We start from the raw sequence: 27,847 nt of genomic DNA, 5'->3' as shown, positions 1-27,847 counted from the left end.
ACTGTTCCAGTAGGAAAAGATGTAAAAAAAAAAATATTTGAACATTTATTTGTATTTATTTTACTCTTAAGGACTGAAGTTTCGAAGTCTAAACTTAAAAATAAAATGTGGCACTGGCATATCATTTATTCTCCAAGTGAAATAATTTACCTGTTTTTCAGGGATGAAAGTCTGTCTACATTTGCAAAATGATACATTTTTGGTAGAATCAGTACAGGAGAGAGACTTTGATTTCACTTCAGTAAAATTAAAGTGTAAATATATCAAGCGAAAAATGTATATATATATCGGTATCGGCATCTGACAAAATTAGTTTGAAAATATCGGCATATCGAATATTGGCCAAAATCCAATATCATGCATCCCTAATAATCAATCATAGTACTCAAAGATCAACCCTTACCATACATGGCATATTAAGAAATATAATAGTAATAATAATAATAATAATATGTTTAATTTATATAAAAAAATTTCCAAAGTTCAAAGATCTAGGACAAATATAAGAAACAATACAGTATACACATCAAACACCACAGAAGATTATGGAATCAGAATGAAATGCATAGTAGTGAAAAATCGACAAATATCTGATCAAAAATCCAAACAGAGTAAAAATTAAGTAACCAGAATAGTCCATAGAGTTGGTACATCAAGCAACCTGCGTCGAATGCCTCGAGCCCAAATGAATGCAAACTCCAGGCTCCCAAATGGAAACACACCATGATGATGACGACCACCACATCACAAAATCCTCCCGTCAAACACGCAGATACTCCGTCCGCAGCATTCACGCTACAAACACTGTAGAGTAGGCAGGCCGGTCTCCATAATGGTGACTTAAAATGTGATTTTCTCCTTTGGTGATTCTGCTTGTTAACATCAGGTGTCTTCAATAATGCTCAATCATCACCCAATTAATCACTAAATTATATTGAACTCATTAACACTGCTTCAGTGCTAATTTAACACACTTGAGTGTGGAGTCAAATAAACTCCCATTGGAGTAACTGTCCTGCAGGACAGGTAATTTAACACTGGAGTTTTTAGTTGTGCAGAGGTCCCCAGACACCGTGCAAGCGGCACTAGTGGAACTATTTCTGCATAAATCCCGGCTCAGAACTACCCTTGTGCAGCTCTCTTAGTGCTTTGGCCTGATGTACTTGCAAGAGGGCCATTGCATGCAAGGCAGAGGCAGCCTGTAGAGCGGCACTGTAAGCCTTGGCGGCAAGTGCAGCTGAAAACTTAGGCTAGGAGGTGCAGGGGATTCTGCCAGGTGGCAGCACTTTGCGGGCATAAATGCACTGCAATTGCACACTCCACCTGAGGAGTCTTCACGTAACACTTGGCTGCCCCACCATCGAGAGTAGTGAGAGTTTCACGACTTTGTGACCTCCTGATGCACCTCTGAGAATAAAGGAACCAGGAAAGGAAGGAAGGGAAGCTCTTGACCCTTTTATCAACTTGTTTATTTTTCAGCAATTGCATTAGTGTTTTCAGAAAACAATTGTGCATTGTTCAAGAAAGAGACAGATGAAATATCAGTCAAGTCAATGCACTTTTTACAATACAGATTGTTTGTAGATCTAGAAGAAAATTGTGTCATAGTCCAGCTTAAGTAAGTTCAGTGATGGTTAATTTCTGTTGTAAAAAAGTTATTAATGTAGTTAATTTATCTAAACAGCCGCTCTGGAGAAAACAGTGATGTCATTGTCCAGCTCAGTTCAGTTCTTATATAATGGTGTCAATGCAGGCAGATCAATAATATTGTTGAATATTAAGTGTCCCCAACTAAGCAAGACAAAAGACAAAAGCCAAAGGCGACAAAGGAAACAGTGGTAATGAACCAAACCTCCATTAGGTGACAACAAAAACTGCTAAAAGTAAATAAAAAATAAGTCATACATCACAGTCACATAGCATTGGTGCTAAATATATATATTCCATACACCTGTAGAGTAGTGGTCTGAAATGTGACTGAAAAGTGAAGGCTTGTTGGACTTAATGCAGCGCTGCATAACTTGACTTGAAGCAGTGCATACCGGTTAAAAATTGTGTGCGACTTGATGAATTACATGACCATATATTCTGTCATATAAGCAGTACAAGTATAAAAAAACTAAATTAGCCCACCATTTACTTATTATTATTACTACACTGAATTTTATTTAATTTTTTTAAAGGGACAATGCACATCAATTGACATTTTTTGTTTAGACTCAAAATGTAAATGCGCCAGAGTTAGCAAAAAAGCTCATTTTCATCTGTAGTACCTTGGCAGGTCAACACAGCATCATATTACAAAAAGAATACATGAAAAACAGAAAACAAATTAAGAAAATAAATACATAATAATAAGTACAATACAAAGAATGGCAGTACCTATAGGTAAACCAACTATTGATGATTGCAGTTTTGAGTGTTTTTAATCCATTTCTTGAGTGTAAATTTAAATGATAGATAGCTGGTGCTTTCTCTGAGTTCAGTAGGGAGGCAGTTTCAATAATTTGAGGCCTGTACTGAGAAGACTGTTTGGCCAAACTTGCTATTTCTATACTGTACATCACAGTCTCCCCTGGTAGCTGTCCTATTGCCCTGCCAGTGCTGTTCTTCTGTTGTATAAATTCACCCAGTGGTGGAGAGGTGCAAGCCCATGTAAAATTTTGAAAATGAGGCAGGCATCTAAATAATGTAAGAAACTGTCAAAATTGAATAAGTTATATTTAGTAGTGATATTGCAGTGGTGATAGCTGATAGGTTTTTGATCTAGTATTTTTAAAGTTTGCTTATAAAGGGTTTCTATTGGTTTAAGAGTTGTCATGTTTGCTTGGGACCAGCTTGTGAAACAATATGATGTGTGGGAAAATAATCATGGCATGCATAAAAAGTTTGGCTGCCTCTGTGGTTAAATATGGCCTTATGTGTCTGAAGTTAGCCAGATTATATCTGATGGACTGGTATTAGCCACCTTTTTAACATGCTTTTTAAAAGTTAAATTAGAGTCTAAAATAATACCAAGGTATTTAAAGGGCACCTATTAATGCAAAAGTCACTTTTACATGGTGTTTGAACATAAATGTGTGTTGGCAGTGTGTGAACAAAACCACCCTAGAATGATAAAAATCATAAGCACTGTCTCAGAACGAGCTGTTCTAAGATTCGGTGCAATGTGACTTAGAATTGCACAAGCCCCACCGACGTGGTTTGATTGACACTGTGGTTACCCCGCCCTCGGTGATCTGTACACCATCGCCATTGTTTAACGACAGCCGGTAATGTCTCCTAAGAAATGTAGATGTTCTGTTGTGGGATGTAAGAATGGACATAGTAGTCTTCACTGACATCGCCACTGAAAACACAGCGGATGGATTTTATTTATGAAGAAAAGGCGCCACTTCCAAAAACTTCCTAAATACGTTTATGTTTGCGAGAATCATTTTCTGACTGACTGTTTAGTGAACGAGGGTCAAAGTTAATCCTCAAGTGTGGATCGTTGCCTACTGTTCGCGATCCAACGTCACCTCCAGAAGAAGTAAGTGTATTCATAGATGCCACCTACGTCACTACAAATAGAACGCCGCCATATTTGCGACCGACTCGCCCGGTATGGCCGCCCAAACTGCCCATTTGAATGAGAGAGAGAGACAGAGATACCTGGAGAAAATTTCTATTTAGGCTCCTCCGATCCTTATTTGTTACCGCCAGTTTTCTTTAGTCCATTATTATCTGCCCCAGTATTGCCCCAATTGGCCTTTCATGATGTAGAAATACTTAAAGTCATAGAGCTTCATGGCGCGCGTTCATGAGAGTCGAGGCGATGTCATGAATGAATCTATGAATCTGCAGCTGTTCGGCTGGCATGAATGAATCTATCTAATCCGTCCATCAGCACAGCCAGAGACATCAGCCGAATATCATAAAAGACTGCCATTTCTGTACAAAAGAACAGATGTTCAATTACAGAGAGAAGGTTTAATATACACAAATATCGAAAGAATCTTTCGAGTCGAATCTTTTTGAATGATTCGGCTGCGATTAAAAGCTATCAAGAGGTAAGCTCACCAGTGATTATAATATAACGACTTAAATTACAGTTTGTTCGTCACATAAAGCTATCATATGAATAAATAACGCTATTAATATAACGGACGAGTCGTATTAGATCACTTTTATGATACTTTAGTGATGTTTTTTTTGTCTTTTATTATTATTATTTTTTGCGTGACAGCCCTCAGTAGGCTAACGTTACTCATTCACTTTCATTACATCGATAACAAGAGTCTCCATTAGGCTACATATTCAAAAATGTCCCTTTGTCTTCCACGGAAAGTAAACAAGGATTTGCACATGAAGGTGAGTAAGTTAAATGACGGCAGAATTATCATTTTTGGAAGAACTATAGTCCTTTAATATGCATTTCAAGGCTGAGATTATGCATCGTCTGCAGAGCTAACGTTAACGTTACTTACACAAAATAACATCTAAAGCGCATGTGACAAAGACAATTTATGAACTTCATAAAAATATTTATTAGAATTAGGTAGGTATTAACTAACAGACAGACAGACAGTTATATTCAAAACAACCCCAAATCTTACTAACTTACCATGATAAAATGCATTTAAACAGATCCAACAATAGACAAAACATTATCTGTCGATATCTGTATAATGTTGGCCACTGAGAGTATAATGGAAATATAATTAACCACAAACCAACATGAGACTTCAAGTCTTTTAAATAAATTATTTTCTCTTCTCTCTTATTTTGGTATAGAATAAAATACCAGTTCAGGGTTCCTCTTTCGGCTGCAGGCATTACTGAGATCGGTCGCAAAGATGGCGGCGCAAAGCTACAGTGACGTCACGTGAACCGAATGAATTTTATGATTTTTGAGCAAATAGTCATTTCAATAGATGTCAGCCAGTTCCAACAACAAATGCGTCTAAAGCTATTTATTTTATTGTCGTCGTCATAGGATGTTTCAACAAACAACGTCAGACAGTTTTATGTCACGTATCATTTTTTGCAGCAATTACAAATTTAAATAAATTAATATCTGCTCTATCTCCATATAAAGTATATAAACGTCTATCTCTCTGCAGCATTTGTTTTCTGGTTCTGTAGCCATCTTCTCACATTTGCCACATAAGCACCTGTACGACAAGTAATGTCAACATGACGCAACAGCACCCCTCGCATAAATATAATTTCGTTTATACTTAGCAAACTTCACAGTATTTGTGTGTGTGTAGTTTCAAAAAATTGCACGAACGTTATCACAATTTGTGTGTGTGTGTGTGTGTGTGTGTGTGTTGCACATCCATAATTGCAAAGGGGACGCGATTAAAACTTTGTAAGTACATAAATGTATCAAATAACCATTCCGAGACGTCTTGATCCATTCTCATTTCGCGTTTCTTCTGCCAGAGTCTCTTCATCATCTGGGTCCAGCAGGGCGGGGATATGCAGCTCATTTACATTTAAGGTGGTACACACCAAAACAGCTCTTTTTAAAATAGGCCCCAAAAATGACATTTTATGGTTATAATAAATTAACTGTGGGGTATTTTGTGCTGAAACTTCACAAATACATTCTGGGGACACCCAAGACCAATATTACATCTTGTAAAAAGGGGCATAATAGGTGCCCTTTAAAATCGGACACAACCATGAGTTTTTCTCCCTCAATAAAAACATCAGCCTGCTGTACACTTGTGGACCTCTTAGATCAAAAATCTCTTAAGTCATTTCCCTGAAAAGAAAATAATTAACATTTTTAGCCAGTCAGAAACACAGACTTTATATGATTTACATCATTTAAAAATGGAGACTTCAAGCTTTGTAAAGACATACGTGTAATGTCACAGTGACAAGCATTCGCTGAGTTACAGATCATTTTCTGTCACGTTTCAGAATGAACTTCACATTGAGAGAGACTGCAGAACGCGCATCATGTTTATTTTCTTTATTTTACGAAAAACATAACATTTTGTTTTTATTATTAGTGTACACAAATAAAAGACATTTAACAGTTTTGAATGATGTATAACACTTGCCTGTATGACAAAAATCGACAGTTAAAGAAAAAAAGTGAGACAATCGCTTAATGAATAAAACAGCAGAGCTGCACTCTCAGGTTTACGGCTGCTGTAAATTTGACCTGACACAAGACTATACCATTTTTGACACTCCTGACGCCTATAATATTTCCCCAAAACAATCAGAACAAGGCTTCAAAGAATTAAGAGGCTTCATTTCCCCAACCTTATAGTGACTAGGTCTTCATGCAAGATCCCATTGAACCAATCAGTTCTGATGTAATGCCTCTATGCTCTACATTAGTAAGAGAGATGTTACAGGAGCCAGACAAAAGTAAAACTAAAAAGTCAAGTGTCAAAAGCCCAACTAAATCAAATACTAATAGCCATAATGGTGACTTCAAACTTTATTTTTTTACTAAAGCTCTATTAATTCTCAATAAGAACTGCTGTAGACGTATGACAGAAATAAAGTCAGTCTGGTTAGTAATAAGTGAAAAGGCAGTAACTGTATTGTTATGATGTTTGTTAAATTCTTTGTAAAATGTATGTCTTTATAGTTAAATTATTTTTTTTATTCAGTTAAGTTTCAGACATGCACAAAGTATTTGCAGTTTAGTAAATGCAAAGAAAGGCACAGTCTGTCATTGTCCGAGTACTCTTTTGTGAGACTTTATAGAAACTTTGAGTAAATTATTGAGATGGGACACAGTGACCAGGTCAGGCCCCCTGGAGCCTCCTCATGAAGCAGACTCAGATTCTATGTAAATGTAAAAAGAGAAGTGCGAATATGTCCCATCACAACATTGGTGAAGCTGCAGTTTCTGTTTCACTTGAAAAGATCTGTAATGTATTTGCGTCCTTTGCTTCTTTCAAACTAATCCATGCTTGTTAGGCTATTTTTTTACAACAGTTTCTTGGCTGTCTTTTGTTAGCATTGAGGAAAAAACTGATAACGGTTATCTGAACTGAAAAGCTCCTCAGAGTAAAACAGTCTAGCCACGGACCGCCCACAGTCAAATGTGTGGCTGTGTGAGACTCAAGAGTGTCCGCAGTCCGTCATGTGCATGCCCACTAAGCAAAATGATGTCTAAAATACATCTTTTCAACGTCAACATTTTTGTCACAAAAGTCGTACATTGAAAAGACGTCCACTGAGGAGCCAGAATAAAGGTTTTTATGACGTCTTTTTTTGACGTGTTCTGCACGTTCATGGAACCTTCGTACAAGGTTAAAAACTAGTTCAAATGGGGCCATTCTGGACATTTAGATACTGTTTCTGGACCAAATAAACACTCTCAGGATGCCTCAGAGAAACCAGATCTGAAGGAAAGACTTTTCTGGCTCAGACACATGTGCTGCCCTTAATCACAGACATAAAATACAGATACTTTGACTATTTCTGTCAGACATCTAAAGAAGATCTTAGTGAGAATTAACAGATGTTTAGATGTTGATATTTGTTTCATTTGACATCACCATTGTGGTGATCAGTCTTTGCTTTAGTTGGGGTCTTGGTCCCCTTTTTGTGATGCTCGAGAGAAACCAGGGAGACTATCTCACATATTTCATTGTTTTAAAGGGATGTCTGTGGATGAAGAGTCAATCATTTCAGAAGACAAAAGCACGAGTTCTCACCACAATGATTATGGAAAACCAAGAGAGAGACAAAAAAGGAGAAGTGAAGAAGGAAGTCCCTTTTGTAAGTTTTCAGACTTTCTCTTTTAAGATTATGATTCATTAACCATAGTTTCAACAAAATACATTTGAGAAAGTCGTTAAACAACATGTCAAACAGGTTTTAAAATTTGCTTTGACATTTGCTTTGACTCTCAGAGATAACTGATATTAGACCTCATTACATTTTTAAATTGTGCCTAATGCAGTGCGATTTAAGTATAATAAAATAGAACACTTACGGATCGAAAATATATTTCCATATATTTATGATCAATATATTATATGGTGTAAATATACTGAAAAATATATGAAATAATATATTTTAGTAATGTGTTATATAATATGTTGAATAATACATAAGGAATTGCTGCTTTTCATATACTGATGAGTATTATACCATGGTGGCTCCCAGAATGCATTGCTGCATGAAGCATGTCAACATTGTTGAGATTCATATGCTGATTCTTGATGACTGTGTGTGTGACTAAATATGATAGTAGTTTTTAAATGCTTAGTTCACAGCGTGTTTAAATAAAGTATCTGATTACCATAACAGCACTGAGCATCTTGTTATAATATCAGCGTTATTTAAAATGCATTTAACGGCTTAATACATTTTTGTCCAGTAATAAATGTTGGGATTAAATCTGTACCTCATTGTGCTGAAGAGTAGAGCCTGTGCTTCAGTCCAGGAGAAGACAAAGACACATTAATGATATGCTTCATGTTGCTATATTTAAAAGACAGAAATCTATTGCAGTGATGTCTGTTAACTTCTTTAAATTTATGTTTTTTTATTTATCCAGTTTTCAAATATATGGAAATATATTTTGGTTCCGTAAGGGAATACATGTGTAATTTGTCTGAGCAGTACTTGTTGAACTTTTAAGTTGCAGGCTCTGTCAAGGAAGGTTACCAACAGTGTTCCACAAAAACCTGCATTGTGGGGAAAAAAAAAAGAAAAAAGATTTGTTTCAAAAGTTTAAGTTTAAACCAAAGTGCCATCTTTAATATATATTATTAAAGCAGCCATGTGACTTAGGGACTAAGGGACTATTAAGAGAGGAATAGGGAACTGTTGTTAACACTTTGGACGGAAAGAGGAACAGAAAACTAAAGTAGAAGAAAACGGAACAAGGACCGCAGCCTTCCCAACTTTATACTTGTGATTTAGGAATAGCAGTACCCAGATGGCAACATTGTTTTGGGCCAGATCCGGCCCACATCTGGTACTTGTGGAAAGATGATCTGGCATGCAGCGTGGTGGAATGATGGCACTTGGGCAGACCGCTCCTGTTTGCCAGATCTGGGCCACAAGCAAGCCATAGCAATGCCACATGTCAGCCAAGAGCAAAGAAATAAACCAGAACTGGACCTTATCTGAGCCACAAAGTCTGTGAATATTAAATATAGAGTCATCTCATCCTTAATAAGTCTGTTAACAAGCAGAATAACTGAAGGAAAGAAGAAAACAGAAAAAGAGATGAGCAGAAACACAAGAACTACAATTGACTTCAGCCACAGCCTCAGATGAAATAAACTGAAGAGAAAAGAAGACATTAAATCTGTGAAGATCTCAGCAGAGGAGGATTAAACAGAGGTTTAACTCTCACACCATGTCCTAACTACACGTGACGCGATAAAATTCCAGCGACAGGCAGTGTGTCTGTCCACACTAGACGCGACACGGCGCGACTATGAGTCGCCACAACGGCAATCAAAAATCACAGCCAATCAGAACGGCGTGTGGGCGGAGTCTCGCGGCACTAGAGAGTAAACTTGACGGCACTCGCAAGAAAATGGATAAGTAGCTAGGCTACATAATCAAATTCACAAATATTACACCATTTAAAAAATACATAGGCCACTGAGTTACTAAAACAATCTTTGTTAAATAATACACTTGTTTGTTCACAGTTTTAACGTTCTTGTTTCCATTTGTTTAATTTTAAGATCTGAGGTGAATTATCCATTGTTGCTTTTACAGCTACAAAGCTGGAGCACTAAATGATATTCAAAGTCACATTACACGCTTTTAACATTAAATAAAGCACATAAACAGCACCTGAGATGATCATTGCCACACTTTGTGTTTGTTGTTCCAGTGCGACGTCGCAGAAAAATAGAAACCGTTTCTGTGGATCCCCGTCTGAGGATGTTGATGATTATTATTATTTAATTAACTGCTTTAAATGGCTTTTTGGTCACTTTTAGAAAGAAAATGTGAAGAAAATTTGAACAGGGTGAACAGGCTGTGCAATTAGGCCTGCAAATCCACGTTGACTGACAGGGAACACATGGTATTATTTAATTTGGATCGAATGAAATGCCTGAACACATTTTAGGATCCTACACCTTCCACAGATGATATACAATTTAATCCCACCGGTCACAATAGTGACCGTAAAAAAATATTTCATTTCTAAGGCTATAAAAATGTTACTGAATGATCTATCAATGCATTTCCAGCAGATATTGAAATAATAAAGGGTCTCAATGAAATATGTGCAGTGTTGCATGTTTACTGTAAATTGTCACATGACCAGAGCTGTTTACTTCCTGTTTGCGCCAAGAGAAGAGGATGGCAGCAAGAAAGCTCCCAAAGAATATGTTAGTAAAGTATGTTAACATAAAGATAGGACATAGATTTTTGGTACACATCATGTTTAAGGTGTCTAGTATTGATATATGCATTTGCAATTACTCAACTTTATTTAATGTGGTCATAGAACTCACAAACATGTCACCGGCAATAATAGTGACCGGTGGGATAACCCATTGCATCTACATGCTAATACACATAGGCTAACTGAGCATCTAATACACATAGGCCCCCCCCCCCCCCCCCCATGCTGTGAACATTCATTATAGCCTAAATGAAAACACAAAAGGGTGTATATGAAGAGCATTTATTTAAAGGCTTATTTGCATATTTTCTGTTCATTTATCATTGCTTGTCTTTACATTTACATTTTATTTTCATTCCACACGTTCTTTTCATTTCATATTGCTTTTCTTTTACAGTTTTTCTTTTTATTTTACATAACTTTTCTTTACTCTTTTAGTGAGTTATTGTACAAATTTGTTGCAGACTTTGCATTCGCTGTATTTACATGAGGGTTTTGTTTTTTTGGCAGGAGTGCCCAATTCTGTCTTTTTTTCTTCTTTTTTTAACGAACTTTATTATGAACAATGCACAGGACAATAAGTACAGAGAACACTACAAATACTGTGCGTGCCTTCCGTCTCTGTAGTAGCGTCCATCATCCGTCTCTGTTTTTTTTTTTCTGTTTTTTCCCACGTTGTCACCATAGACTGTAAGGGTTGTCACTCATCATCTGACCTCACACACTAACCTCGCGACAACTGCCACCTACAGTACCTGTAGGCTACTGCAGGTGACAGTTATCGCGAGGCTACTGACAGACTCAGATTAGGAATGTTTTTTTTTTGTTGTTTTTTTTACTCCGCCCGGGCCCGGGGTAGCCTATTATTATTTTTTAATAACGCAGGTTAAAAACGGGAGATTTACGGGAAAATACTAATACGGGAGGACGGCGGGAAAGAAGGGTAAAATACGGGACTTTCCCAGCCAAAAAAATACTTGACAGGTATGCTTTCTGCTGCTACCTAACTTTCTACCTAATTTTACACAAAGACACACACACAGAAACACACACACACACACACACACACACACACACACACACACACACACACATAAACACACACACAGAAACACACACACACAAACACACACACACAAACACACACACACAAACACACACACAAACACACTGCACAGGTCAAATAGACCTATATTCAGTCTGTCCAATGGTTGATACACAAACACACACACACACACACACCAGAAACACACACACAAAAACACTGCACAGGTCAAATAGACCTATATTCAGTCTGTCCAATGGTTGATACACACACACACACACACACACACACACACACACACACACACACACACACACATACACTCAGAAACACATACACAAAAACACTGCACAGGTCAAATAGACCTATATTCAATCTGTCCAGTGGTTGATACAACACAGTATCCCACCGGTCACAATTGTGACCGATCATAAAACACACTTTTTCACACACTTTTCCATGAAAATTTCTAAAAATTATGATGGATTGTTTCAAAGGGATACTAATGACACATGACTTGGATATTTTTGTGTCTGGGAAAAATTTGGGATTAAATGGGTTGAAGTTTTTCTCAACTGTTTACACACAAATACTGGTACTTGAAACACAATGACCACAACATGTAACTCATTCACCAACCGCTTGAACCAATTCTGCTAAACTACAAGCACAATTCCTGCTTTACACTCAAATTGCAGTTCTAAAACACACTTTTTTCAAAACACTACACACAATTCTCTGCTTTTGGCACAATTTTCATGCAGAAAATCTCTTGTTTTCACAAGGAACACACTGCCATTCAAATATGCACACTGACTCATTACATGGGCAAACACGGGTTTTTCACACAGTTTTACAATTAGCAATCAGAGCTTTAGCATAAAAGGGCAACAGGTGAGCTCTTCAATGGAGCAATGGGTGCCACTTTGTTTTTTGTTTTTTTACTGTAACTGTATACAGTCAATTCTTCTGTTGTTTTGTATGTAGACCACTGTATGTACAACTTTGTGTTGGTTGGGATGTACACTGTGTACAATGTTTTTGTGGGAAAAATGAAATGTATTTGTTACCGTGTATTTGTGTGTTCTGAGTATAAAAACAATATTCTCAAATATTTTACAACACACTTATGTATGTACTGTCTGTAGTAAGTGTAACACTGAACCAAAAAAAGGCCTAAGTCATTATGATGAATGGAGAAGAAGTGTTTTCCATTCATCATAGTGTTTTACACTGAGCACATCAGTGTTCAACTGGTTCTTATAAATGTCTATTCATGTGATGGTTTGTGTGTGTCATTTGAAAACAAAATACCATTTTGAGAAGAAATAACATTGTTTTGAATGTAAAGTTTCATTTTGCAGGAGAATTGAGGGGTTTTGTCCATTGTGTGTGTTTTTTGATTTGTGTGTAGAGTTCTGAGAATATGAGGCATGCTTTCAGAAAATGTGTGTAAACAATCGAGAAAAACTGTAATAAAAATGTATATTTAGACCACTTAACATAGTAATTTATATCAGGAAATGAGGAGACTACACAACTTTTGTCTTCCTGGTCACATGGTTTAGGGTGTGGCCAAATATTTCATCAGTCCAGACCAAGCGTGCAGCACAAGTCCTGAAAAGTGAAGCCAAAGCGTCTCGATCGCCCCTGGCCGGGTCACCTGGGTGATGCTGAAAGACCCGAAACACCCAATGACCTCAGGAACATCACTGAAGATATATACCAGCACATCCTAGGATGTATCTTTGACGCAAATAAGAACTTATCAAGGCACATTAGGATGAGGTGTTTTTAAAAAAAAAAAAAAAAAAAAAAAAATATTTAGCTGTTTATTTTCTAAGTGAAGTTAAGCCACTCTATAAAGAATAACATACAAATCAGATGTAAAGTTATACATTAACTCTTTATATTTCCTAAAAGTGAAACTGATTTCGGTAAATATATGTCAGTTGCCCACACATGTGGTTAAAAAAAAAAAACATATATATGTGGGGGGGACAGTGTACCACATCCTGTCTGTCAGTAGCCTAACACAAATCACTTTGGTGTTGCTGCATTGCTGCAAATCTTGATGCAAGTACTTCAGCTCACACATACACACTGGGTACTGTTGTTTGATAAAACTTTGATAAACTTGCTTTTTATTGTGATTTTTTTTGTGTGTGTTTTGTCAAGTTTTGTTTGATTAAATACCAAGCACACATAAAAAAAAAAAATGATGTAACCAACAGATGTGCAAATTAGTACAAAACTGTTGGAGTAGAAAAGCCACGCAGACAACCTTTCTTTATTGCAGTAAACAACTGCAGTGTGAAGGTTTTTTTTTTTTTTTTTATCTGTCCTGTGATATTTGAGTGTACTTTCACACAGTTGCAAACCTCAGTCTGTTTTTTTCTCACTGGCTGTGGTCTTTATTTTTCACCACAAGATTTACACTTCAGTGTGCATGTTTCTCTCAGACCAGATTTCAGGAAATGCGCTTCTCGCTCAAACACATTTCAAATAGGCTATACTGTATTTCCGGGTATCTATAACCAGTGGCGTAACGAGCCAACACCGGGCCCTTAAGCAGGATTATCAAGGCCGGCCCCCCTACTACAACACATGATGACGCTACGCGCAAAAAAAAAAAAAAAAAAAAAAAAAAAAAAAACCTGCTGGTGACGGCGCACCATAATAACACATTGTTACTGTTACTGTCACTGCTATATACACATAGGCCTAGGTCCAAATAGATAAAAAGAGATGCTCGCTTACATTATAGCTGCATTTTCCAGGCTTTCCTCTAGGCGAAGTTGTCGATCATATACCAACGGTCGCTTCAGGTGCTTTACTCGCTTCACTCTCTTGCTCCATCTCAATCTCGATCTCCCCCTGTGTCATCTTTTTAAAGAAGCTTCCTATTCCTATTTTTGTTAATTTATTAATTCATTTATCAAATTCCTCTTTTCATTTGAGCTTTTGAAAGCCACTTTTGTGTTTAAAATTGATGACTCCGTCTCAAGTTCAACGTTTTTTACTGTTTTGCACGCAATGCGCATGTTCACCCGGGGATTCCCCAGTCCCAATTGGAAACAAATTACACCAAATTCATCATTGTTCGTTTCAAACATTTATTTAATGATCAGTCAAATATGTTGTTGTCATTATTTATTCAAATCAATTCGCAAAAAAAATTCAAATGCGATCAGACTAAAAGTAGTCAAATGCGATAGGGGGACCCGGCTGTCAATCAATATCTTCCAGTAACGCGGGCGGGCCCCTGATTGGTCCGGCCCGTAAGCAACCGCTTACCCTGCTTACCGATAGTTACGCCTGTGTCTATAACCATGAAATAGTAAACGTAAGGCTTTCAGTCATAATCACGAGGGTCACGATGAAGATCTTTGCTCTGCTTTGTGTCTTTCTTCTTTATGGGACTTTGCCTTCAATTCAAGCAGGTAATTATTATTATTATTATTATTATTAACTTGTACGTTTCGACCATCAGTGTCTTCATTAGGCACAAACTTTGTGAAATAGAATACAAATCTTTATTGGTGTAACAGTTTCCTCTCAAAATATTTTCTATGCCTTCTTTATGCCAATGTATTGTAAGGCACTAACAATATGAACCGTATGTCTGAAGTGTGAGGCTACACTCAAAAAAAAAAAAATTAAAAAAAAAATCTTGGTTGTTTCAACTCAACTTTGGGTAAAATATGGACCAAACCAAACATTGGTTTATTTATTTTTTTAATTACATTTTTATATTTGGGTAGAAACAACACTTCAGTGTTAAAGTGTATCGGACTGTGATCATCTCCCGTCCTGATTTTACTGTGAATGTGAAATGATCTTGAAGTTTTAAGCGAGACCACATGGACACGGATAAGATAAATCACATGTGTAGAAGAACAAGTGATGAAGCCACGTATTAAAATATTAGGACCAGTGTGTGGATGACTAAAAGCCTTACACTCATATGTAAAAGCACTGGACACAGTTTCCACACCCCGACAGAGGGAAGAGTCGGAATATACCCAATTTAACAAGGAGGCAAGCCGATTTTGACATTTAAAAACCAATCGAGGACCTTCTTTAAATATACAAAATTTTTGGATATCTATGTTAATGCCATAAGACTCTGCAAAACTCCACACCCAATGCCGAATCCTTAACAATGCAAACAGGACCATTACATGATTGTTTTTATTATTAACCTTGTATTTTGAGATGTATCTCCAAATTTCTTTTTAACATAATTTAACATAATTTCTCTGTGATAACCACGATTCATAAATCTTAGAGTTAAACCATAGACCATTGCGAGTATGATTCTTCTGTGCCACAGACTGTCTAATAGGAAAACTCTTGATAAGAGCTTTAGGATGAAAACTCACCCCTCAAAGTTTACTCTCGGAAATACTTTTACATCAACAAAACTAATACTTGCTGTGTCACATTTCATAGTAAACTTTAGTAAACATAGTAAACATCATCAATGTACTGTTTATAAAGCACACTCTTGGAGAAAAGAAAGGATTCAATCCATTTAGAATAAAATAATTTTCAAAAACTCCCATATACAAGCAGGCATAATTCGGCGCCATTTTACATCCCATACTGTAGCTGTTCCTTTCACTATTAAGAAGAAATCATTCTGGAAACGAAAATAATTATTGGTCAGGACAATGCTTGTTAAATCCATTAGGTTTCGCATCAACCGTTCCATCGGTTCCATCGCCCATAAGCCATCCGTATAGGGGATATTTGTGGGTCTATATAAACTCTGAACATCAAACATGGCGAGAAGAACATCATCAACAGCATATAGTGATTCAATAAAGAATCTCTTAAGTCATGATAATGTAATATAAACCTTTCAGGATCAGTTGTCAGTAAAATGTACAGTTACACAAAAACTACCCAGCCCCTGGGTAAAAGTAATAAAAATGAATCACATAATTATCCAACAAGCTGAATCTAAAATAATAAAAATAATAATTTCATTACAATCATTTTTAAGAGTGCAGTTCTTTTATGCCTTGTTATGGGTATTTTATTCCTCTTCATTGTAGAGAAACACTCGCTGTATTACATTTACACTGGTTTGTCCAAACCTGTGGATCTGCCGGGCATCTATGAATTCAGTGGTTTTCAATTCCAGTCCTCGGGACCCCTTGCTCTGCACATTTTGTATGTCTCTCTTATCTGACACACTCAGTTCAGTTCATGGAGTCTCTCTTAATGAGCTGATGATCTGGTTCAGGTGTGTCAAATAAGGGAGACATACAAAATGTGCAGAGCAAGGGGTCCCGAGGACTGGAATTGAGAACCACTGTGCTAGACGACACACAGATCGACTATTACAATAGTGAAGAAAAGAGAAAGATTCCCACACAGCCCTGGATGAAAGAGAAAATGCAGGAGGATTACTGGGAAAAAGGCACTCAGTCCAGAAAGAGCAAAGAACAGTGGTTTAATGTCAATGTCAAGATTCTGATGGAACGACACAATCAATCAGGTGAGGAACATTCATGCTGTTTAACCTGCATATACCTAAATTAATTATTCATATTATTATTTTTTACTATTGTTGCAAACATTTTGCTTCATCTCCATTCCAGATCTTCATGTTCTTCAGTGGAGACACGGTTGTGAAGTTGAGCAGCAGGGAGATAGAGTGAAGTTTCTCAAAGGTGTTTCTGACTACGGCTATGATGGAGAGGACTTCCTGTATTTTGATATTAAAGAGTCTCAATGGGTCGCCCTAGTGGATGCAGCTCTACCAACCAAGAGAAAGTGGGACAATGTGCCGATCCTAAACCAATACACCAAAGGCTACCTGGAGAAAGAGTGTGTGGACTGGCTCAACAAATTAAGAGAATATGCAGACGAGAAGCTCAGAAACGGATGTGAGTTTGGGTGTGTTCACACTGTCAGTCCAAATCTGATTATCCGTGCATCCGAATGAACTCTGCATTGCGCTCTATGGAAATGACGTTGTGTTGGTGGGTATACGCAAAAAACAACAGCAACAGCAGCAACACAGAGGGGTTTGCAGTACAGATGTTGTCTTATTTAAAACATGTGAGCTCGATGTGAGCTGGCGTGCAGGACTACTGCGTCTTCTGAGGCAGCGGTAGAAGGAGGACAGACGCAAAACATATCACCGTTATATTATAATTTTCTGTGCGCCTGCACTTAAAGGTGCAGAGTGTAATTTTAGCGCCATCTAGTGGTGAGGTTGCGGATTGCAACCAACAGAAGTTACGGTGGCCGACAGGAAGTGATGTCGTCTGAGACAGCAGAAAGTAGCCAGTCCAGCAATGAGGTTTCTTTACAAAGATAACTAAGGAAATTAGGTTTACTTAATTATTCAGTAAAACGATATGTTATTGAGAATATTATTGTAACTTTATTCATCATTGTGTTTTTTTTTTTATTCGCTGAACAACATAGTAACGAAACACGTTTGTCCGTTTAGGGCTCCTGTAGAAACATGTCGATGTAAGGGGACCCGAGGTGTGTGTAGGCAGAAATGGCTCATTCTAAGGTAATACAAACATAACGGTTCAAGGTCTTTATACACCACTGAAAACATAGTTATGTATATGATATTGCATTTGTCATCAGATCCTCCTTAATATTACACAATGAACTATTATAACTGCAACAGCCTTGTTTCTGCAGCAACTTTAAGCATGTTTCTTATAACAACGTCTGACGTTTTAATGTAATTTATTTTATTTTTGCCGTTCACACATGCTAAATGTGTTCGGATTCCAATCGGACATGCACAACAATCATATTTGAACTGACAGTCTGAATGATGCTGAGATTTGTTTATTATCTGCAGGTTTCATATAGAGATGAAACTGATTAATCCACTGATCCCTGTGTTTCTAGCTCCTCCAGATGTGCATTTGTTTGCAATAAGGTCTATCAGGGACAGATCCAAGCTGAAACTGACCTGTCTGGCCACCGGCTTCCACCCCAAAGACATGATGATGACCATTAGGCAATATCGCACATCTCTGCCTGAAGATCAGATTGAATCCACAGGAATCAGACCAAACCATGATGGATCCTATCAGCTGAGGAAGAGTGTGGAGATTGAGGAGGAAGAAACAGATCAATATGATTGTCTTGTGTCTCACAGTTCCCTCAAAGAACCAATTATCGAAAAACTAGGTAGGCAAACTGCATGCATTCAATTATTATATATACATTGCAATGCCTTTTTCAGATATTATTTAGAATTCAAATATTCAGATATTGTTTCAGCTTTATTCATGTCTGAGAATAGCACTGCACACTTCCTTTTATCATGGTTTTCTAGCTGCCGAATCACTGAATGCCTATACAGCGAATGCTGAAGAACCTTTGCCTGAGCAAGAGTCTGATGGTATGTCTTCACTACTTTTTTAAAAAGCTTTGTTATTTATCAGGCACATTTCCATTAGATTGGCACTGTAGATTTGACGTTTCACTGTTTCTCCAACAGGACAAAGGAGTTCTGCTGAAACATCACACAGCAGCACAACTGTTTCCATGTTTTATCTCTCTCTCATGTTTCATTTGATCTGGGTATTTTGAAGCACTTTCCTCGATAAACTGACAAGATTTTCCAGACTCAAACTGAATGTTATGAATGAAATTTGGTCATAAAAATTTTTTTTATAAAACGGGTGAGTTTGTCTTTCTGACTTGCATAGAGACCCACAGTGTGTTTCCATTGTAAAATAGAATTTCCATCAATATTTTCAACAATAAATTAAGTACATGTTGCCAGACATTTATGCACAGTAACATATGAATAACTGTGTCTTGACAAACATTGCAAAATCAAAATTTGACATCTATATCCTTTTAAATTGAAGAAGATAATGTTTAGCAGGTTATATTCTATGAATAAGTCTAAATAAATACTTCTCTAACCTCATTTCTTATGAAATAATGATTAGACAACAGTACTTTTTTCTTCCATTGACATCATCCACAAATTGACTGCAGTGTATAATAACATTTGGTGGTGTAAGAGTGTTGTTTTGGAACATGTCTATTTTTAAGAAGTTATTATTGCGAAAAGCATATTTCACAAAAGCGGGTTTGGGTGAAGAGGAGGGAGATACAAACAATCCAGTCTCCTTTTGTTGAAGGGGAAATTAATAGACACGTCACACATAAGAATATTGGATGAAGTCCATTTGTATATACAAAAAGTAGGAAGTACAACTTAGTGTGAAACACACTAGAGAGTCGAGGTGAAATGTCTAACATCATAAGAGAACTTACAAAATGTCAGAACTGCTCACTTTCACTTTGAATCGTGTGCCGCTGTTTGTCTCCTGAAGGAGGCGCTGTGACTCCATCAGAAACGCCAGGAAAAAATGCCTTGTCAGATCCGCAGTGATGAAATGTTTTAGCTCAACAACATTAATCAGATGTTAACAATATTTTGTGTAAAGACGATATTTAAACCAACCGGCTGTATGAGACTCACTGTAAAAATAAAAAGTGCCTGGAGGAAGCGCCTGGGAGGCGTTCTTCACTTTGCCACACTGGCGGAACCGTCTGTAGATCCTCTAGGCCTCCAGGTGATTCAAAAGGGGCGGTTCTCTGAGGAACCACACAGGTTTTCCGAGAAACTCCATGATGACAACGATTGTAATGAATGATCTGATAGCCACACATTTTTGCAGGCTTAATATTTATGTAAGGAATAATTGACTCCAGGTCACATGATACATTACATAATTTCCCTTCAATTTGATTGGTTCTTCATATGCAAACCCTTCTGTTACAAGAAGCAAACACTGTTTTCTTGATTACTTCATTGTTAATCACAAGTTTTTGAACCTAGATATCTATCTAGTTTCATTTCTCCTATTTGTTATTTTTATACTCACACACTCAAAGTCACGAGTTTTTGACCAAAGGGTTTGGAAACATTTATGATTCAAAAGCATATGAATGTTGCTCCTGCAAGAAAAATAATTGTTAGTTATGATTAATAACTAAAATGTATTAGTTTATTTAATAACTAATACATGTATTTATTTATTAGTTATTAGTTAAAAAATCCACCACAGAACTCACTCGTACGAATTCGTACAATTTTTGATATATCGTACATATTTTACGAGTTGTCCAATTCATATGAATTTGAATGACCTACCCCTGACCCCACCCCTAAACCCACCCCTAAACCCATCACTGGGGTTTGGACCACTGATCTATATAATGACTGGATAGCTCATGACGTTCTAAACTGCCACTAGGCAGTGAAGCCACCGGAAGTAGGGATGGGCGATATATCGCACGATATTGTTATGCGCATCTCATCAGTAAAGCCGGTTCCCTTGATTAGTAGTAAATCGCCATCACCTGCTTTCAGATGGAGCGGTGTTAAATTAACACTCCTGGGGCTGGGAGTGTATATGAGTCCACACTCAAGAGTGTTAAAGTTAATGAGATAATTAAGTGATTAATTAAGTGACTATTGAGCATTATTGAAAATACCTGATGTTAACAAGCAGAATCACTGAAGGAGAAAATCACAAATTGTAAGTTACCATTAAGGTGATGGGTGTTTGCTTTAGTTGGGCTCTAGACCATTATATGTTTACTTTAATTTTTACTGTTGTTTGTCTGCTGTTATTGATTTCTAACAGTTAAATGAACAAAGTATAGTGTGATCTGATAGTGTTGGTTATGTGTTGACATAATCATGCTGTGATCTGAAAAAGGAAACTTGTTGAGAAAGTTTGGTTTAACTTGTTAGCAGCAGTTTTGTGATTGTTCAGCCTATGATTATCAGTACTTTACTTATAATTCAAAATATTTAATAAACATTGTTCTGATCAATAGATGTTCAGATTACTTAATTTGAAACACAGACATTAATAATCAGCCTGTGAATCTCAACAATGGTGACAATAATAAAGCATGTTGCAGTGGCTGCCACCCATCAGAACTCATTAATGGCTCCCATCATGCATTGCGGTATGAATAAATTATGATCTGAATTGTCTTTGTAATTTCCATCCATCCATCCATCTTCTTCCGCTTATCCGGGGCCGGGTCGTCTAAGCAGAGATCCCCAGACTTCCCTCTCCCTAGACACTTCCTCCAGCTCTTCTGGGGGGACACCGAGGCGTTCCCAGGCCAGCCGGGAGACATAGTCTCTCCAGCGTGTCCTAGGTCTTCCCCGGGGTCTCCTCCCAGTGGGACGCGCCCGGAACACCTTCCCGGGAAGGCGTCCAGGAGGCATCCAGAACAGATGCCCGAGCCACCTCAGCTGACCCCTCTCGATGTGGAGGAGGAGCGGCTCTACTCTGAGCTCCTCCCGAGTGACCGAGCTTCTCACCCTATCTCTAAGGGATCGCCCAGCCACCCTGCGGAGAAAGCTCATTTCGGCCGCCTGTATCCGGTATCTTGTCCTTTCGGTCATGACCCAAAGCTCATGACCATAGGTGAGAGTAGGAACGTAGATTGACTGGTAAATCGAGAGCTTCGCCTTGCGGCTCAGCTCTTTCTTCACCACGACAGACCGGTACATCAACCGCATTACTGCAGAAGCTGCACCGATCCGTCGGTCAATCTCCCGTTCCATCCTTCCCTCACTCGTGAACAAAACCCCTAGATACTTATTCTCCTCCACTTGAGGCAGGAACTCTCCACCAACCTGAAGTGGGCAAGCCACCCTTTTCCGACTGAGGACCATGGCCTCGGATTTGGAGGTGCTGATTCTCATCCCAGCCGCTTCACACTCGGCTGCAAACCGTCCCAGTGCATGCTGAAGGTCCTGGCTTGATGAGGCCAACACGACAACATCATCCGCAAAGAGCAGAGACGAAATCTTGTTGTCACCAAACCTGACACCCTCCGGCCCCTGGCTGCGCCTAGAAATTCTGTCCATAAAAATCATGAACAGAACCGGTGACAAAGGGCAGCCCTGCCGGAGTCCAACACGCACCGGGAACAAGTCTGACTTACTGCTGGCAATACGAACCAAGCTCCTGCTTCGGTCGTACAGGGACCGGATAGCCCTTAGCAAAGGGCCCCGGACCCCATACTCCCGGAGCACCCTCCACAGACGAGGGACACAGTCGAATGCCTTCTCCAAATCCACAAAGCACATGTGGACTGGTTGGGCAAACTCCCATGAACCCTCCAGCACCCTGTAGAGGGTATAGAGCTGGTCCAGTGTTCCACGGCCTGGACGAAAACCACACTGTTCCTCCTGAATCCGAGGTTCTACTATCGGCCGTATTCTCCTCTCCAGCACCCTGGCATAGACTTTCCCAGGGAGGCTGAGAAGTGTGATCCCCCTATAGTTGGAACACACCCTCCGGTCCCCCTTCTTAAAAAGAGGGACCACCACCCCGGTCTGCCATCCCAGAGGCACTGTCCCCGACTGCCACGCGATGCTGCAGAGGCGTGTCAGCCAAGACAGCCCCACAACATCCAGAGACTTGAGGTACTCAGGGCGGATCTCATCCACCCCCGGTGCCTTGCCACCGAGGAGTTTCTTGACTACCTCGGTGACTTCAGCTTGGGTGATGGACGAGTCCACATCTGAGCCCTCAGCCTCTGCTTCCTCAATGGAAGACGTGACAGCGGGATTGAGGAGATCCTCGAAGTATTCCTTCCACCGTCCAACGACATCCCCAGTTGAGGTCAACAGCTCCCCACCTCCCCACTTCCGGTGTCCACCACCGGGTTCGGGGATTGCCGCCTCGACAGGCACCGAAGACCTTACGGCCACAGCTCCGAGCGGCCGCTTCGACAATGGAGGTGGAGAACATGGTCCACTCGGACTCAATATCTCCAGCCTCCCTCGGGATCCGGTCGAAGCTCTGCCGGAGGTGGGAGTTGAAGTTCTCCGTTGAACTGCTCTTAGTCTGACTCGTCGCCTAGGACCTTTTTGCCTTGGGAGACCCTACCAGGGGCATATAGCCCCGGACAACATAGCTCCTAGGGTCATTCGGGTACTCAAACCCCTCCACCACGGTAAGGTGGCAGTTCAAGGAGGGGCTTTGTAATTGACTTTTCCTAATTGAATATTCTGCTCGTCACCATTGTTGAGATGCATAGATTGAATCTTGACATCTGTGTGTGCCTAAAAGAAAGATTTTTTTAAAAAACTTTTAAGAAATCCTTTATATTATATAAAAAATTCTGGGCATTTATGCAGATTCACAGTTATGCTTTAACCAACAACATAAATCGAAGTCAGAATGAAGGATCTTAATGATTTCAGTAATCAAGTTCAAATGATGAATGTTATAATATAACCAACATCATCAGACAACTTTTTTTCTTTGTTCAACTGGCGATTACAATTCAGATACAACAGCCAAACAAAATCTAAAGTAAACATATAATGGTCAAGAGCCCAACTAAAGCAAACACCCATCACCACAATGGTAACTTACAATTTGTGATTTTCTCCTTCAGTGATTCTGCTTGTTATTATCAGGTGTCTTCAATAATGTTCAATCATCACTAAATTAATCACTTAATTATCTCATTAACTTTAACACTCTTGAGTGTGGACTCATACACTCCCAGGAGTGTTAATTTAACACTGGAGTTTTTGCTGTGTACAAAGAGCCGTAGTTAACTGACAACCCAGATAGCAATTACATGTGGGCCACATGTGGGTATTATCTGGCACATATGGCCTAGATGTGGCATGGCTGAACAGATATGGGCCAAATCGTAGCCATATTTGTTTTGCCATAACTTTAAAATCTGCGGGAAATGCTCTCTTGGTTCACAACTGATTTTGAGGTATATGGCCCAGATAACAACGAACACATGAGGACCATATGTGGTTGAGCTATGGCACACAGTGAGAAACACCGACTTGTGGTAAACATTTGGCTTATACGTGGAAAAACACAGGAATCCTGAAATCAAGTGCGGCAAACATCCGCCGTTCCACACCTCAGGCTGCTCTGCATCTTCCCTCCTATTGGTGGAGTGAGACTACGGCGCGAGTTTAACTGCGACGCTGGCCAGCTGACGCCTTTTACTCTGCTTTCCTCACGACTGTGTACATTCAGGTAAGTGATGTTTTGGCATTTTAAAGTCATATAAATGAAATATGCAGCATTATGTGTCAATATTGCATGTTATTATGCGTTTAGTTATTCGTTCCATCGAGGAAGGGGTTGAACTAGCTAATATTTTCCTCAGTTTACTGCTATAACTTACAATAAAGTTTAATGTAACTTAACCGTTAACTTAGGCTATAGCAGTTCGCTGGTTTGCCGTTTTAAATTAAGATGTTTTTGTTTATAAATCAACAGCTCACTGTCGTACACAATAAAATAGTATAGTTTGTCATTGTGTAGTAGCCTATTTGTGAATTAAGGCGACGCGGTCCAATGTCGGTGTTACTGTTTGTCAGAAAACCTAACGTTAAATCCTAATTTGTGTTCACAATCATTCAACTAATCATAATAATATAAAAATGCCAAGAATAAACACATTAATACGTGTGCATTATTGTATCTTTATTTAACTCTGAAATGATATTCAACAAAGACTTTTTTTCATGACCTTTCCCTCTTTAAAATTAAAGTTGTAGGCTAATGTTAATGTAGGCTATTAGTGTCAAGTCACAATACCAAAATTATGACTTTCGATACAATACCTGAACATTAACATGAACTAATAATGAACTGCACTTCTACTGCATATATTAATATGTGTTAATGTTAATTTCAACATTTACTAACACATTCAATATAAAAAATTGTACTTGTTAACTTTAGTATGCACTGTGAACTAACATGAACAAACAATGAATTGCTGTATTTCTGTTAACTATCAATTAATTGAGCAGCCATTCACTGCCATTATAAAGCTTGGAAGAGGCAGGACATTTTTATAATTACTCTAATTTCTCACGATATAGTTTATATACCATGCTATGGTATACTGTCATACCACCCAGCCCTAATGTGTGGTATGGGTGGGACAATGACAATAATTTCCATATTAAAAACCTAGAAAATATGGTTTGAGATGGAGTAAATAATAGTTTATAGTTCATTTTTGAATATAAAAGCACTTTCATTTTAGGGTGGTCTATTTAAATGCATATTTCAACCACTTACACAATGTTTTTTTTCCTATCAGATTACCTATGTGGGTTTGGTTGGTGGCTTTGACCTGGATAACACCGTGTGGAGACTGCTGAAAGGCACTTTTACAACTGCTGTGGCACGTTATGAATCGGAGAGAAGTCAATGGGAAGATTGGTGTCCAACGCCTGGTCGTAAAGGAAGTTGTCATTGGTGAGACCTTTTTTAGAAGTCACTTTTATTTGTATTGCACTTTGCACAATTCACAACTTTTCAAAACCGCTTTACAGAACATTGTATTTTTATTTCTGTTATCTCAGTATCGAACCAAACAACTTTTTTTGTCATTACCTGATCACATCCGTGGCTCACTTAAGTGACTGCATTTTTTTATTTAGAAGTTTTATGTTTTGTTTTTAAAGAAAGTTATTTTTTATATTTTGCGAATCATATTGTTTCAATCATACATTTTAAAGCTGTAATCACAATATAAGATTATCATTCTGTCAAAGTCTCATACCAGCGCATACCTACAACTATCTGTATTTAGTTCATTATCACTGTGTATTTAAAAGGTTAGTTTGCCCAAAAATGAAAATTCTGTCAGTAATTACTCACCCATGTTGTTCCAACCCCCGTAAGACCTTCGTTCATCTTCGGAACACAAATTAAGATATTTATGATGAAATCTGAGAGCTGTCTCACTCCTCCATAGGCTTCTCTGTTATTGAAACTTGCCAGCCCAGAAAGTTAGTAAAGACATTGTTAAAATAGTCCAAGAATACAGTGGCTGAACCTTAAGTTTATCAAGTGTCGAAAATACTTTTTGTGCGCAAAACAAGCTAAAATAAAGACTTTATTCAACGTAGTGTAACAGCACAGCGCTTCTGTGTTGTACGTCAGAACATAGGCTCACGACTGGCCAGCATCCCACACATGACCAGCGTCGGCCAATAGTGAGTCTACGCTCTGACGTACAACCCAGAAGTTGGAAAAACTTGAGGGTAATTACAGATAGAATTTTCATTTTTGGGCAAACTAACCCTTTATGTTCCTCCTTGCATTCAGTACTTGGCCCATTATTGTTTGTGTGTTTCTGCTTCCAAATTGTCTCGCATCATTGCAGATTATCTTGAGTTTATTTTTTGTTAGTAAAAACACTTATTTTTGTAGACTCTGTCTTTGGACTAAAACATGACATTAATGCTATCTGTGTTGGTGTGTTTTTACATTAGAGTGTGCATGTCTTTTTTTTAAAAGAAGCAGAATACATGCAGTGCTGTAAATTTTAACCGGTTGTTGGTGCAAAAGTATTCTAAAAATCGAAATAATTTGTCATAAGGAATTACGGTATAATTCTGGCCCACATATTGAAAAATACAATTTGCAATTCCTTTTGAAAATTTACTGGAAAAACTTTCATACACTGGTAATTCAGAGGTGTTTAATTTGTTAATAATTGCAATTAAAATATTAAAGGATATTTACATTAATGATTTTTTTCACTCTCCTGCAGCTCTAGCTTCCAGGTTGTATTGCTGCTAACATTATTTAAATTCTTCTTTATTGCAGGTGCAGTCAGGCAGAATCCCCTTACTGGAAAAGGCCAACACATTGCCGACCCTCATTGGAGACTTCTCTGCACATCAACACACTTCTCAACTCTTTACCTTTCAAGTTTGCTTTAACTTTCTCAATTTCTCTTTAAAGTTCTCTTTACCAACTGTGATTTATTTGTATTACTCTCATTGGACTAATTAAACATAACATTAATACAAGCTTTGATCGAGTGTTTTGAACTTTGGAGTAAAAAATTAGCTTTGAATGCTATTTATATTATTAATTTGTATTCTTGAATGTTTTCAACTGAATTCTACTTAAAATAAGTACAACTGAGTAGCTGTAATTATGTTTTCTTAAATGTTTTCAACTGAATACTACTGTAATTATTAAATTCAACTCTGTTGCTGTAATTATATTTATTTTGATAAATGTTTTCAACTGAATACTACTGTTATTATTCAACTCTTGCTGTAATTATATTTATTTTTATGAAATGTTTTCAACTGAATACTGCTGTAATTAAGTACAACACTTTAGCTGTAATTATTTAAATGCTTGTCAAAATAAATAGTTTTGAGTACATTTGTTGTTGAGTGTTTAATTTACCTGTGAGTTAAGACTTTAAATACTGTCAGCTGCATGTGGGCCACATAAGGGCCATTAGATTTTAACAGAACTCAACCATACTAAAGTTGCATACCAGGCCCACATATGGGCCACATGAATTTGTTGTATTTGGCTCATGCTTGGTGGAGTTATGGCAGTCCTTTGGTTCAGTTCTGGCAAAGGAGATGTGGGCCATAT

General features: G+C 38.1%; 2 protein-coding genes across 2 annotated transcripts in view; one reads left to right on the top strand and one right to left on the bottom strand.

Moving 5' to 3' along the window:
* LOC311291741 (GTPase IMAP family member 8-like) overlaps nucleotides 1-27,847 on the bottom strand; it is a 92,172-nt gene that overhangs the window by 56,144 nt on the left and 8,181 nt on the right. Inside the window, exon 2 of the mRNA XM_084410960.1 lies at nucleotides 18,352-18,475. The gene's annotated coding sequence lies outside the window, so the exon portion shown is untranslated. The remainder of the gene's footprint in view (nucleotides 1-18,351; nucleotides 18,476-27,847) is intronic.
* Nucleotides 14,740-19,175, top strand: LOC311304339 (zinc-alpha-2-glycoprotein-like). The gene is made up of 7 exons (XM_084431298.1): nucleotides 14,740-14,836; nucleotides 16,457-16,531; nucleotides 16,726-16,902; nucleotides 17,006-17,293; nucleotides 18,288-18,572; nucleotides 18,721-18,786; nucleotides 18,886-19,175. The coding sequence occupies exons 1-7, from the start codon at nucleotides 14,773-14,775 to the stop codon at nucleotides 18,975-18,977; spliced, it is 1,047 nt and encodes a 348-aa protein (XP_084287424.1). The 5' UTR covers nucleotides 14,740-14,772; the 3' UTR covers nucleotides 18,978-19,175.

Source organism: Rutilus rutilus (assembly GCF_951802725.1).
Source record: "Rutilus rutilus genome assembly, chromosome: 1".
NCBI lineage: Eukaryota > Metazoa > Chordata > Actinopteri > Cypriniformes > Leuciscidae > Rutilus > Rutilus rutilus.
Note: the sequence above shows the minus strand (reverse complement) of the source record. Positions and strands in the feature narration are given on the sequence as shown.

What these genes read in the sequence shown, in the direction of transcription:
- LOC311304339 (XM_084431298.1), top strand. Translation starts at nt 14,773, where the DNA reads ATGAAGATCTTTGCTCTGCTTTGTGTCTTTCTTCTTTATGGGACTTTG. An exon ending in GGGCATCTATGAATTCAGTG is followed by an intron (nt 16,532 to 16,725) that starts GTTTTCAATTCC and finishes CCACTGTGCTAG; the next exon opens with ACGACACACAGATCGACTAT. An exon ending in GGAACGACACAATCAATCAG is followed by an intron (nt 16,903 to 17,005) that starts GTGAGGAACATT and finishes TCTCCATTCCAG; the next exon opens with ATCTTCATGTTCTTCAGTGG.